Below are 15,579 nucleotides of genomic sequence, written 5' to 3' on the forward strand. Positions count from 1 at the left end.
CTTCAAAGGCCAGCTCAATTGCCACAATTGAATTGTTCTGCAATTGCCTGATTATCCAGGTACGTTTTTCACCCTTCTCTCTTTGCCAATTTGTTATCATATAACCACTAACCAGCCCCTTTATCTGCTCTGTGGTAGTTAACAGCAAAAGGTCTTCATATTCCTGTTATACTAAAGCCTCATACACGCGATCGGATTTTCCGACAACAAATGTGTGATGGCAGGGTTTTGTCAGAAAATCCGACTGTCTGTATGCTCTATCAGACAATTGTTGTCAGATTTTCCGACAACAAATGTTGGATAGCATGTTTTCAAATTGGCGACAACAAATGTGTGATGGCAGGGTTTTGTCAGAAAATCCGACCGTCTGTATGCTCTATCAGACAATTGTCGGATTTTCCGACAACAAATGTGTGATGTCTCGTCCAACATCAGTGCCTGACCTCACAAATGCGATTCCGGAAGAATGGTCAAACATTCCCATAGACACGCTAAAACTTTGTGGACAGCCTTCCCAGAAGAGTTGAAGCTGTTATAGCTGCAAAGGGTGGGCCAACGCAATATTGGACCCTATGGACTAAGACTGGGATGCCATCAAAGTTTGTGTGTGTGTGTGTGTGTGTGTGTGTGTGTGTGTGTGTGTGTGTGTGTGTGTGTGTAAAGGCAGGTGTCCCAATACTTTTGGTAATATAGTGCATGTGCGTGACACGTGCAGGTATCACTAGACTTTCCAGGTCCCCACTGAGTTATTAAAAAACAATGTTACATCCTGCAGAAGATCTCTTTTGTGTACTCATCTTCTGTATATTAGACACTTTTCCAAAGTTTGTTTGTCCTGCATGTTGGTACACAACTATGGATTATTTACTGATCCCTAACAGTTTGGTGCCCTTCATTTCTTTTTTATTTATTTTTCTTGCCAGCAGTAACTCAACATGGCTGACTAAATCTCATTCCAGAGAACAATAGCTTTAATTCGGCAGATACCGTATCAAACACATTTTTTGTATAATTACCGTGTTTATCTGCATAATAACACGCACAGGCGCGTATAACACACACCTTCATTTTAACCACTTAAAGACCCGCGTATTGTAAATGTACGTCCTGTTTTTAAACATGGATATCTCAGTAACGGCAGCAGCTGCTGCCACAACTGAGATATCCATGTTTTCAGCGGGCGGCCGTGTAAACGATAACGGCGGTCTCCGCGGCGGATTCGCCGCGAGATCGCCGTTATCGGTGGCGGGAGAGGGACCTCCCGCCGCTTTTCCGCGCCCTCCGCCGCTTACCAGAGCCGTCGGTAGCGGCGGAGGAGATCCGATGCTGCCGCCCGGAGAGTGAGGACTTAAGTGAGGGCAAGATGGCCCCCACCCGTCCTCATAGCTCTGCTGGGCGGAAGTGACGTCAAAACGTCAGTCCGGCCCAGCCTCTTAAAGAGACAATTTTTTTTTTGTCATTTTTTTTAAATGACAAATTTTCCTTTTTTTTTTTCTTGCATTTAAGCCTCTGAGGTCTTTTTGAGGACCTGTCATGCTTTTTTCTATTACAAGGGATGTTTACATTCCTTGTAATAGGAATAAAAGTGATCATTTTTTTTTTCTTTATATTTTAGTGTAAAAAATAATAAAATCAATAAAAATTAATAAGAAAACAAAAAAAATTTTTTTTAAAGCGCCCTGTCCCGACGAGCTCGTGCGCAGAAGCGAACGCATACGCAAGTAGCGCCCGCATATGAAAACGGTGTTCAAATCACACAAGTGAGGTATCGCCGCGATCGTTAGAGCGAGAGCAATAATTATAGCCCTAGAGCTACTCTGTAGCTCAAAAAATGCAACTTATAGAATTTTTTAAACGTCGCCTATCTAGATTTTTAAGGGTAAAAGTTTGACGCTATGCCACGAGCGGGCGCAATTTTAAAGCGTGACATGTTGGGTATCATTTTACTCGGCGTAACATTATCTTTCACAATATATAAAAAAATTGGGCCAAATTTATTGTTGTCTTATTTTTTAATTCAAAAAAGTGATTTTTTTCCAAAAAAAGTGCGCTTGTAAGACCGCTGCGCAAATACGGTGTGACAAAAAGTATTGCAATGACTGCCATTTTATTCCCTAGGATGTCTGCTAAAAAAAAATATATAATGTTTGGGGGTTCTGATTAATTTTCTAGCAAAAAAATTGTGATTTTCACATGAAGGAGAGAAGTGCCAGAATAGGCCTGGTGGTCAAGTGGTTAAGAGGGAAGTTTCAGGAGAAAAACGTACATTTTAAATAAAGAACTTTGAAGCAAAATAAGGGTCAGTGCCCTTCTGCAGCCTCAAAATTGGCCATCAATGCAGCTTGATCAATGCCTATCTGCAGCTTCACAATTGCCCATTAATGCAGCTTGATTAATGCCCATCTGCAGCCTCCCCATTGTCATGAATGCAGCTTGATTAATGCCCATCTGCAGCCTCCCCATTGCCATGAATGCAGCCTGATCAATGCCCATCTCAGGGAGGGGGGCGGGATGAGCGCCGTCAGATTACGTACAGGAGAATCTCCTGTTTACTCGGCAGCCTTTTTAATACAAAGTCCCGCCTCCTCAACCGGCTTCTATGATAGACAGAACACTAATCCAATGCCGGCCCAGGAGACGGGACTTCCTATTATAGAGGCTGCTGTGTAAACGGGAGATTCTCGCTGTATGTAATCTGAAGGCCCTCGTCCGGCCCCCGTCCCCATCGCCAAATTGCAATATCGGAGTAAAAAAGTGAGTGTTATACGCCAATAAATACAGTACTGGCCTCTATACAGCATCGTTTGCCTACAAATGTGTACATTACAAAACTGTAGTTTGGGCAGCTTTGTCTAATAACATGCCATACACCACTATTCACCTAACAGCACTACTTCAACAGCTTCAATATTGTTCAATCATAAATAATTTCCACTTTTTTATTTTAGGCGTATTGGTCCTTTTATATGTCTTCTAATATAGAATAGGACGGTTTGCTTCCAGATATAAACAAAACAGCAGAGGCCTTTGAAATAATCGCATGTACAAATTGTCTCCTGGGGGTTGGTGTGGTGTTAGCGCAGCCACAGGGCACGGCGGCGGTTTTGTGTTTAATCATGGCTGCCCTCCGCAGCGATGGCTTTTCATTCTGCTTCTCATGGTTTGTTCTGGGATGTTTGCCATCTCTCCGCAGGCAGCAGCCCCGAGAGTGAGGAGGATGTTGTTTTCAGGCGGAAAAGAAAATTGGCAGCAGCAGCTGTCCTCAAGTCACCAGAGGTAAGCGGCATAGCTTCTTTTGCCATAATACAGGCCGGAATCTTCAACATACAGGCTTTAATTAGCAATGGACTTATTGCACCTTGTGTTGGTTTGTTTAAATCTCTCTTCCTAGTCGGCAAGCAGCGAGAGTGATTTTGATTCCTCGAAATCTAGAGCAAAGAAACGGAGACGGGAGCCCAATACAGTAAGTCTGCCTTTTATATCTAACAAATATATACTTGTATCTGTAAATAAGTTATTATTCGGGTTATGTCAAAATACTTAAAGCGGGAGTTCACCCAAAAAACAATTTTTAACATTAGATTGAGGCTCATTTTGTGAAGGGGAATCGGGTGTTTTTTTTTAAATCGAAGCAGTACTTACCGTTTTAGAGAGCGATCTTCTCCGCCGCTTCCGGGTATGGTCTTCGGGACTGGGCGTTCCTATTTGATTGACAGGCTTCCGACGGTCGCATACATCGCGTCACGAGTAGCCGAAAGAAGCCGAACGTCGGTGCGGCTCTATACGGCGCCTGCGCACCGACGTTCGGCTACTTTCGGAAAATCGTGACGCGATGTATGCGACCGTCGGAAGCCTGTCAATCAAATAGGAACGCCCCAGTCCCGAAGACCATACCCGGAAGCGGTGGAGAAGATCGCTCTCTAAAACGGTAAGTACGGCTTAGATTTTTAAAAAAACACCCGATTCCCCTTCACAAAATGAGCCTCAATCTAATGTTAAAAATTAAGTTTTTGGGTGAACCTCCACTTTAAGAGGACCTGAAATCAACAAGCGTGGATTTGCTATCTTCAGAGAACATCTCGAAATCTTAGTAGAACTATAGGCAAAACTTTTTCTTCATTTTGGATAGAGTAAGGGATTTCTTTCTTTTTTGACATCTGTGTTACATTGAGGGGATTATCCTTCACTTCCTGTCTTATAGCCAAACAGGAAGTGAGAGGAAATCGCTGAAAATTAGGGTACTCCATTGGGCCCCCCCAGGTCACCAGAACTAATGCCCCTATTGGAAGATTTCCCGTCAATTACTTTTCTGGGGACAACCCAAAATTTGGGATCTTCTTTTACTTTCACTTTCAATGATGATGGCAAACAGGACAAATTGAGAGGATGAACCTCTGTTACTAGGTCACAGGCAGCATTAAAAACCTAATAGGTGTTCTAATCCCTCTCCACTCTGTCCAAAATACAAATAAATCGCCTATAGTTTTACTATTATTGTGCCTAAGCAGTACTCTGAAAATCGATTTTTTTTTTGTCTTAAAGTAGAAGTACTTCTCCTATGAATCACAGGAGTGCAGTTCATTTTTCACTCCTGTGACCTGTTTTCAGCTGACAGCAGGCTAAATCCCGCTGTCGGCTGATGTCACTTAGAAAGTCCAGGCTGGGGAAAGATCCTGACTTTACAGTCAGGATCCTCAAGGCACAATGCCTTTCTCCCATAAATGAGTGGGGGAGGCTCTATGGACCCTCCATATGCATCCATAAAAAACATCAGTTAGTAGTAAGGGAGAAGAGGAAAGTGCGAAATGCAGTCCCTTCGATCTGGGGCTCCGACCGCAGGTTGCCCCTGCCCCTAAGGAGGTATTTAATCCAGGAGTTCTTTACTATTTCTAATTTGGTTTGTTTCTCTCTGAGAATACCTGTTAGCTTTTCATTAATCATGGTCCTGGATATTTTGGGGCAGATCCACAAAGAAGTTACGCTGGCGTGTCTATTGATACGCCGCGTAACTTCTAATTTGCTCCGGCGTCTCTTTGTTTTGTATCCACAAAACAAGATACGCCTGAAGCTGTGCTAGATCCGACTGGCGTACGTCTTAGTACGCCGTCGGATCTAAGGTGCATATTTCCGCTGGCCGCTAGGTGGTGTTTGTCGATTTCCGCGTCGAGTATGCAAATTAGCTAGATACGGCGATCCACGAACATACGTCCGTCCGGCGCATTTTTTTACGTCGTTTCCGTAAGGCTTTTTTCTGCGTATAGTTACCCCTGCTATATGAGGCATATCCTATGTTAAGTATGGCCGTCGTTCCCGCATCAAATTTTGAATTTTTTACATCGTTTGCGTAAGTCGTTCGCGAATAGGGCTTTGCGTAGAATGACGTTCACGTCGTAACGTCACGGCTTGTTGCCGGTTAATTTCGAGCATGCGCACTGGGATACCCCCACAGACGGCGCATGCACCGTTAAAAAAAAAAAAAAAAACGTCTTTTACGTCGGGTAAAGACGGTTTTACATAAAACATGCCCCCATCACATCCATTTGAATTGCGCGCCCTTACGCCGCCAAAGTTACACTACGCCGCCGTAACTTAAGGTGCAAATTCTTTGAGGATCAGGAAATTACGCTGTAAGTTACAGCGGCGTAGTGCATCAGAGATACGCTACGCCGGACGCAACAATGCGATCGGGTACGTGGATCTGGCCCTTTGTTTGTGTGTAACCAGTGTGACGTTGATCTCGGGTGATTTCTATGCTCCCCCTATTGTAATTTTAGCTTCTGTGTATATGAAGATGATGAGGGTTCGGCGGTGCCTGGTGATCTCATCCGATAGGTCGGCAAATCATGCCATTTTGGGATTCTTGGGTATGTTCTGTGCCGTCACCCAGTAAATTAGTTTGAAAATTCTAAGTCTCTGGACTTTGGACAAGACCACCAGACATGGAACATATCTCCCACTGGCCACATCCACAAAAGTAGTGGAGTGAGGCACCCTCTCCGGATTCTTGATCATTACTCCACCAGTCCTCAGATCATCTAAGGGGGAGGAGGGCAACTCTGACATGAGAAAACAAAGCCCTGCTTCTCGATCAAGGTGACCACTAGGGTCGTCCCGATACCACTTTTTTAGGACCGAGTACAAGTACCGATACTTTTTTTCATGTACTCGCCGATACCGAATACCGATACTTTTTTTTTAAATGTGTCCCCAAATGCAGCCATGTCCCCCCCATATATGCAGCCATGTCCCCCCCATATATGCAGCCATGTCCCCCCCATATATGCAGCCATGTCCCCCCACATATGCAGCCATGTCCCCCCCACATATGCAGCCATGTCCCCCCCACATATGCAGCCATGTCCCCCCCACATATGCAGCCATGTCCCCCCCCATATCCAGCCATGTCCCCCCCCCATATCCAGCCATGTCCCCCCCCATATCCAGCCATGTGCCCCCCCATATCCAGCCATGTCCCCCCCCATATCCAGCCATGTCCCCCCCCCCCATATCCAGCCATGTCCCCCCCCATATCCAGCCATGTCCCCCCCCCATATCCAGCCATGTCCCCCCCCATATCCAGCCATGTCCGTCCCCCCCATATGCAGCCATGTCCGTCCCCCCCATATGCAGCCATGTCCGTCCCCCCCATATGCAGCCATGTCCCCCCCCATATGCAGCCATGTCCCCCCCCATATGCAGCCATGTCCCCCCCCATATGCAGCCATGTCCCCCCCCATATGCAGCCATGTCCCCCCCCATATCCAGCCATGTCCCCCCCATATATGCAGCCATGTCCCCCTTACCGTACATGCTGCCGCGCCGTCGCTTGGTTAATACGGGCGGGGAACATTACAGCTTTAAATAGCTGTAGTCTTTTGCGGCGCGCTGCGTATAGACACTCCCCCTTGCTCGGGATTGGACAGTTCACCCGAGCAAGGGGGAGTGTCTATACGCGGCGCGGCGGGAAAGACTACAGCTATTCAAATGAAAGCTGTAATGTTCCCCACCCGTATTAACCAAGCGGGGATGCGGCGGGATGTGTCTGCGGGGGGGGGGGAGTATTCTATTTCGGTATCGGGGGTATTTGCGGGAGTACGAGTACTCCCGCAAATACTCGGAATCGGTCCCGATACCGATACTAGTATCGGTATCGGGACAACCCTAGTGACCACTTCAACATAGTTTGAAACATGGCATGCTAAACGGTAATGGAAAAGCTCTACAAGAGCCTACAAGCAATATTGGTGACTATTTCCTCTGCTTGGCTTTTTGGCCAAAGCTTCCACAGTAGTTGTCCTCCTTTTTAATGTAACTCTTACTTTTTAGAATGCAAGCAGCGAGTGTGATAAGGACTCGCCGATGCCTGGAGCAAAAAAGCGCAGATGGAGGCGTAATACAGTAAGTCTACCTTCCTTTAATTTTAAAGTAGAACTATGGCCTTCATAAAAAAAATGAGCTGCAGCACTTCTCTAGGCGTCTGCATTTCAGTTTCTTAGTCCTCCTAAGAAGCCCCACAAACACCCGTTGATCCTGCCAGTGAAGTCCACCTAATGCATCTTCCTGTGATCTTGTGGCAATAATGCTGCACTGCTTCTCAGTTTACAGCAGTTTCCCCTCTCATGAAGGCTGTGCCTGCTTGCACTACATCTGGATGATAAAATATTTCGGGGGTGTGGCTATCAGTTTTGTCACTGATTTATGACGGTGAAGCTTGTCAATTATCTGGCCACACCAAGCCCTGCCCATTTTTTTCTGGATTGACAGCCCTGCCTCTGTTACTGCAACCTTCCCACTGTGAGCTGCAGTGTCTGGGAGGGGGAGCATATGAGACACTTTGTGTGTCTAGAGAGACCAGGTTGTTTAGGGGGGGAAAAACAACCTTGTTTGAAATTGGAGACAAGATTGTTTTCCGAAACTAGATATCATATGTACCTCTCCTGAGGAAGCGTGTGTTCTCTTGCGAAACGTGTAGAGAGAATCGGTACTTAAGTATTCACTATATGGAATTCTAGTGTATCTAAGGAACAATGGCTGTTCATGTACTTTGTATTTGATCTAAATATTTTTAACGTATGTAGGTTTAAATACAATTTTTGTACATTTTACATTTGTGGTTGTGCCTCGGTAAAGTCCCGTGGGCAACTTTTCTTGTGAAAAGATCTGCATGCTGTGAGGTTTTATTGGGTTTCTTGCTAGTCCTTTGATCTTCACATTGTATTATCCTTTTAGCCAGCTCATTGCCCAATTTTCTGCCCATGTGGGCTCCGGCTTGGCGAAGGGCTTTTTTTACATTTCAATTCAACAAACAGATCTGTCCTACAAACTGAACCTAAAGCCTGCTTAGGCATTGTACACCATATGTCCAAAAGTCTGTGAACACCTGATCATCACACCTACCTATTTGTACAAAAGTATGTGGACACCTCTCCACATTGGGCTCAGGTGTTTCCAGTGAGTTATACATCATACATACACATTTTAGACAAGTGCGTGCTTCCAGCTTTGGGACAACATTGTTTCAACATGACTGTGTCTCTATGTACAAATCTTTCCATAAAGACATAGGCCCGGATTCACATACATTGGCGCATATTTATGCCGCTGAAGCGTATCTTCTTTACGCTACGCCGACGCAGCGCAGAGAGGCAAGCACTGGATTCACAAAGCCAGTGCTGCCAAATCTGCGCTGGGTTTCCAAGTCGTAAGTCGTCGTAAGTGGAAGTGGGCGTGAGCCATGCTAATGAGGCGTGACCCCATGCAAATGATGGGCCGAGCGCCAGACAGATACGAATCGCCAACTGCGCATGCGCCGTCCCGTGGACGCATCTCAGTGCGCATGCTCACAATCACGTCGGAATTACTCCCTAAGATACTCCAGATCACTGCCTACGACGTGAACGTAACCTACGCCTAGTTATATTCACGTACAACGTAAACAACAAAAGATACAACGGCTTGTGTTCCCTGGTCCATACCTTTTGCATGGGTTGCGCCTCATATATGGGGAATAACTTTACGCCGGACGTACGACTTGCGCAAACCGCGTATATTATGCGCAAGTACGTTCGTGAATCGGCGTATCTTCCCTATTTGCATATGTGCATAGAAAATCCATGGGAGCGACAAATGCGCCCAGCGTAAATATGCGCCTACGATATGCCGGCGTAGGAAAGTTACGTCGGTCGGATGAAGCCTTTTTTTAAGCGTATATCAGTTTGTGGGCACGGCGCATATTTACACTTATGCAGCGTAGCTCGAGATACGTCGGCGTAAGTGCCTTAGTGTATTGCCATATAGTGTAGTAGGTAGTAGGTAAAAAAAAAAAAAACTTGAGCCTTTACAACCACTTTAATAAATTAATATTAAAAAGTACACACACGTTTTGAGAAAGATGGACTGAGCTTCATGAAAACATAGACAATGAAATCACTGCTGCTTTGATCTATCTCCTCTGAGTGCCTCTATACCTGTTTTGGATTTGTATGGAGGCATTTACAGCAAATATTGCTTATGTGATCTACATTTACCTAGAAAACCTACATGTTTAGATATTCTTATTTGCTGTATGCCCCACTATGCCAACAACGTACACCTGCTTGTAGTACAATCCTATACAATGTCAATGAATACTAAATAATTCACCTTTTTGTTCGCCTCCCATCTGAAGAAGGTAAAGCGCCATCCTATTGTCTTTGCAATTCGATAATAAGTGGTCCTATTAAGAGACCGAAATCTAAAGATGTGTATTGCGGACAAAGCTGGGGGGCGTTGGCATGAAAAGGAAGGATATAAAAGACAAAAATGATTGCAATTTGTGGAAAAAAATATTTTTTGTCAAAAACTGGATGTTGCTAAGAAACGGCGCATCATCCAGGATAGTCATTTTCTGTAGCTTTTCAAGGATATTGAAAAACTGCTACTGGCTGCACGTGTCTTTGCAGCTCCTGTCCTTAAAGGGGTTGTAAAGGTAATTTATTTTCCCTAAATAGCTTCCTTTACCTTAGTGCAGTCCTCCTTCACTTACCTCATCCTTCAGTTTTGCTTTTAAATGTCCTTATTTCTTCTGAGAAATCCTCACTTCCTGTTCTTCTGTCTGTAACTCCACACCGTAATGCGAGGCTTTCTCCCTGGTGTGGAGTGTTGTGCTCGCCCCCTCCCTTGGACAACAGGAGAGTCAGGACGCTCTCTACGTTGCAGATAGAGAAAGGAGCTGTGTGTTAGAGGGCGTCCTGACTTTCCTGTAGTCCAAGGGAGGGGGCGAGCACGACACTCCACACCAGGAAGAAAGCCTCGCATTACTGTGTGGAGTTACAGACAGAAGAACAGGAAGTGAGGATTTCTCAGAAGAAATAAGGACATTTAATAGCAAAATGGAAGGATGAGGTAAGTGAAGGAGGACTGCACTAAGGTAAAGGAAGCTATTTAGGGAATTTTTTTTTTACCTTTACAACCCCTTTTTAAACAGGTCACCATATTCCGAGGCTAGCAGATCACCTACCGAAAAACCCGGAATGTTCTGGTGGACACTGGCAGAGCAAATGGTCTTCTGGTTGCCTCGATCCGTCTTACTTTTTATGGATTTCCCTTCACTACCCAGAAGTGATTTGTGGTCTTCAGTTGCTCCTAATAAAGCTCATTGTGGAAACATCAGCTGCACCTGGCCTGGGATTTGTAATGCTTTAATCTTTTCTGTGTTGGCAGGTATCCTCAGACGATGAAGACCCAAAGTCCCTTTCACTTACTCATAAATCTAAAGTTCAGCATGGGGCGCCCCGGAGAGATGCAAGAAGACCCAAGCACAAGCGGGTTTGTGATGGCAATGTATTCCTGATTTCCAATGACCTGTGTTGGTGTCCAGGGTTGGAGGATAATCTCTTTGTAATAACTAGAATAATGAGGCTTTCAGAAATGAGCAGTAATTGCAGTAGGGTGCCATCTTACTGGGTTTAACCACTTCAATACCGGGAACTTTAACCCCCTTCCTGCCCAGGTCAATATTCAGCGTTCAGCGCTGTTAAAGTTTGACAATTGCACGGTCATGCAACACTGTACCCAAACATATTTTTATCATTTATTTATTTTTTTTTTTTAGACAGATATCTTGCTTTTGGTTGTACTTAACCACTTCAATACCGGGAACTTCCCCCCCTTCCTGCCCAGGCCAATTTTTAGCTTTCAGCCCTGTCACAATTTGTACGAGAATTGCGCCGTCATGCAACACTGTACCCAAACAACTTTTTTATCATTTTCTTACCACAAATAGAGCTTTCTTTTGCTGGTATTTGATCACCTTTTGTCGTTTATTTTTTTGTGCTATAAACGAAAAAGACGACAAAAAAAAATAAAAACTGATGGGCACGGATAGGGGGCACTGATAGGCGGCACTGGATAGGCAGTACTGATAAGGAGCTACTGACAGGCACTGATTGGCACTTTGATGGGGAACTGACAGGCATTACTGAAGGGGCACTGATTGGCACTTTGGGGCACTGACGGGCATTACCGAAGGGGCACTGACAGGCATTACCGAAGGGGCACTGACAGGCATTACTGAAGGGGCACTGACAGGCATTACTGAAGGGGCACTGACAGGCATGACTGAAGGGGCACTGACAGGCATGACTGAAGGGGCACTGACAGGCATGACTGAAGGGGCACTGACAGGCATGACTGAAGGGGCACTGACAGGCATGACTGAAGGGGCACTGACAGGCATGACTGAAGGGGCACTGACATCTATCTATTATGGGGACAGGGAGGCAGGTGTTGAGCACTGATTGGCAGCTGATGGGCACCATATGATGGAAGCTGTGTTCATAATCAATGTGCTGATTATCAGCACAGACCCCCCTCTGACACACAGAGCCACCGATCGGCTCTCCCTGTCAGTGCGAACTGAGAAGAGCCGTTTACCGGCACTTCCTGGTTCACCCGTGGAATCGGCTGCGATTGGTCACAGCTGATCACGTGGTAGGAAGCCTCTGTCAGACTGGCACACAGCACCTCTGATCGCCGTGCCGCGTGCCCCCACGGGCGCGCGCCGGCTCTGTCATCCTGATCACATCATATGACGTCCCGATCAGGATAACACAACCACTTTGCTGCCGTCATTCTGCTATATGGTGGGCGGCAAGAGGTTAATCACCGTTGAAGGCTCTATCTATAAAAAAAATATATAAACATGTAATTTGGGTACAGTGCTGCAAGACCACCCAATTGCAACAGCGCTGAAAATTGGCCTGGGCAGAAAGGGGGGGGGCAACTTACCTGCGCTGGGACTTGCATATGAACCTTGGGATGGAACTTGCCCCCTGACTGAGCCAGTGATGGATCCCATTTATATCAAGCAATTTGGGGTTTGGCTTTTCTTTTACAATGTTCCTGTAAATTCCAGGTATTTATTATCCTTTTTTCTATTACCAGCATGCAGCCAGGCAGTTTCTGGATTTAGAGGCTGAGCTGTCCTCCGGAGAAGAGAATGTATCCTCAGATGAGAGTGTGGAGTCTGACAATGCCCAGGACACGTCTTTGGTGGGCTTCCTCAATGATAACACTCAGCTGTCCCAGGCCCTCAATGGTAAGTCCGACATGAAAGTGTCCTCTGGGCAGGTGACAGGTCAGGGGTCCTCAGGGCTCCTATTTGAGACCATTCCTTTTTTCTTGTATTCCATTTAGGATTTTTGTTGCTTATTTTTTAAGGAAACCTTTGCCATTGCTGCCACCTAGGGTTGCCACCTCATACCTTTAAACCCCAACGCATGTGAATTACACAGGTTCTGTGGCTGATTAAAGCGGAGGTTCACCCCTAAAAAACACGTATATACCATTCCATCCAGCATACTGCCGACATGTACAGTATATGCTGTTTTTTTCGCTGTACATACCGTTGTAAACCTTTTTCCCCCTGGCTTCCGGGTAGTGGCTCCCGTGGGAGTGGGCGTTCCTATTCAGAGACTAAGTGATTGACGTGATGACAAAAGCTTCCCCCTGGCGCATAATGCGCGTCACCAGTTTCCGAAACAAAAATACATCATATACTGTAAATGTCGGCAGTATACTGGATAGAATGGTATATACATGTTTTAGGTTGTACCTCCACTTTAAGGTGGTAATTAACCACTTGCCCACCTCCTCATGTACATATGCGTCAGCAGAATGGCACGGACAGGCACATGTACGTACCTGTACGTGCTCTGCTTGACGTGGGTGGGGGGTCCGATCGGGACCCCCCCCCCGGTACATTCGGCGGTCGGTAAGCCTCGGGGAGCGATCCGGGACGACTGCGCGGCTATTCGTTTATAGCCGCCACGTCGCGATCGCTCACTGGAGCTGAAGAACGGGGAGAGCCATATGTAAACACGGCTTCCCCGTGCTTCACTGTGGCGGCGCATCGATCGAGTGATCCCTTATATAGGGAGACACGATTGATGACGTCATTCCTACAGCCACACCCCCCTACAGTTGTAAACACACACACAGTGATCCCTAAATGTTACAGCGCCCCCTGTGTTTAACTCCCAAACTGCAACTGTCATTTTCACAATAAACAATGCAATTTAAATGCATTTTTTGCTGTGAAAATGACAATGGTCCCAAAAATGTGTCAAAATTGTCCGAAGTGTCCGCCATAATGTCCCAGTCACGAAAAAAAACGCTGATCGCCGCCATTAGTAGTAAAAAAAAAAAAAAAACTATCCCCTATTTTGTAAACGCTATAAATTTTGCGCAAACCAATCGATAAACGCTTATTGCATTTTTTTTACCAAAAATAGGTAGAAGAATACGTATCGGCCTAAACTGAGGGACAAAAAAACATTATACATTTTTGGGGGATATTTATTATAGCAAAAAGTAAAAAATATTGCATTTTTTTCAAAATTGTCGCTCTATTTTTGTTTATAGCGCAAAAACTAAAAACCGCAGATGTGATCAAATACCACCAAAAGAAATCTCTATTTGTGGGGAAAAAAGGACGCCAATTTTGTTTGGGAGCCACGTCGCACGACCGCGCAATTGTCTGTTAAAGCGACGCAGTGCCGAATTGTAAAAACCCCTTGGGTCATTTAGCAGCATATTGGTCCGGTCCTTAAGTGGTTAAAGGGATGAGGTGGCAACCCTACTGCCACTCTCTCTTTTTGAAAACGAAGCCTGGTATTAATGATCTCCTCGTAAAAATGCGATGTGCTTGGCTGCTTCAATACTGTTGAGTAGTTGGCCCAGAATGAGCGTTCAGCCAGTGATGTTGGTTATCAGGGCTGATGATCTGCTTACTTTGTTCCATGTGGTGACTTAAGTACTTAAGTGAATATATAATATTTCTTCAGTTACTTCCTGGTTTCCTGCCTAGGCAAATGATGTCATACATCCCAGGAGTCTTCAGGAGGGGAGGCAGTGAGGGGTTTTCTCACATTGGCGCACTCTCCTGTGTGTTCTGTCAGATCAGGAAACCCGTCTGCTCAGGTTATGGAGGTGATGTTCCGTCAGCTGACTGACCAAAAATACTTACTGTGCATTCGTTCAGCTAATAGGTTTCCTAATCTGACAGAACACAAAGGCGGTTAGGGTTTCCCATTGAAGAATAAGACTAGGACTCAGGAATTGGAACAGGGACCTCCCCCAGAAGGCGGGTTCCCCAAGGTCAAAGATAATGGGGCGTGGCTGACCCACCCCCACCGAAATGTACCGCCTACTTCAACTAAGTCGGGGAATGAACAAGTCTGGGATCCTTGGGAAGCTGTACAGAAGTTTATTTTTTCAGATTTGATGTATAGGCAGAAGATTTGTTGGGTCATCACCACTTCACCTCTGCAAGTGATAACCGGATGATTTGTCTTCTGTTTCAGACTCCGAGATGCACGGAATATATATGAAATCCATACGCAGTCCAGCAGTTGGAAATAAATTTAAACTGACACATAAGAGACACAGTATGTCCGTGTTCTCCCAGGTGAGTAGACGTCACCCCTGGGGGGGCGATTTTGAGCAGTAAGTTTACTTTTCCTTTCCACGTGTTGTGGAATGAGTTGAAGCAAGGGTTAGGCTGGCCATACATTATACCATTTTTCTATTCAGTGTTCCTTTGGATTTACCAAAACCATATCTCAATATTTTCAATTTGTATGCAATCAGGCCCTTGCACTACATAGTTTAAGGTAAATTTAAAGGAAATTGAATAAGAGAATTGTATAATGTATGGCCAGCCTTCACTTGGTTTATCTAGGTCAGTGGTCTCCAAACTGCGGCCTGGTGGTGGCCCTTGGAATGTCTTTAGCCTGCCCTTACCTACAACTACAAGGCATTATTCCTTCCACTGGCACCAACAGTGGGACATATTTTCTGCCACTGATACAAACATTGGGGCACTATTTATCACACTGACACCACTGACTGAACACTATTCCTCCCACTGACACCAATGACGGGACCCTATTCCTCCCACTGACACCAATGACGGGACCCTATTCCTCCCACTGACACCAATGACGGGACCCTATTCCTCCCACTGACACCAATGACGGGACCCTATTCCTCCCACTGACACCAATGACGGGACCCTATTCCTCCCACTGACACCAATGA

At 45.6% G+C, this 15,579-nt stretch overlaps 1 protein-coding gene across 1 annotated transcript in view; it reads left to right on the forward strand.

Moving 5' to 3' along the window:
• FANCM (FA complementation group M) overlaps window positions 1-15,579 on the forward strand; it is a 153,340-nt gene that overhangs the window by 126,967 nt on the left and 10,794 nt on the right. The window contains exons 15-20 of the mRNA XM_040332374.1: window positions 3,194-3,276; window positions 3,392-3,463; window positions 7,327-7,398; window positions 10,702-10,806; window positions 12,424-12,577; window positions 14,844-14,947. Coding sequence (XP_040188308.1) covers window positions 3,194-3,276; window positions 3,392-3,463; window positions 7,327-7,398; window positions 10,702-10,806; window positions 12,424-12,577; window positions 14,844-14,947 — 590 coding nt within the window. The remainder of the gene's footprint in view (window positions 1-3,193; window positions 3,277-3,391; window positions 3,464-7,326; window positions 7,399-10,701; window positions 10,807-12,423; window positions 12,578-14,843; window positions 14,948-15,579) is intronic.

This window comes from Rana temporaria, chromosome 13, assembly GCF_905171775.1.
Source record: "Rana temporaria chromosome 13, aRanTem1.1, whole genome shotgun sequence".
NCBI classification, from domain to species: domain Eukaryota; kingdom Metazoa; phylum Chordata; class Amphibia; order Anura; family Ranidae; genus Rana; species Rana temporaria.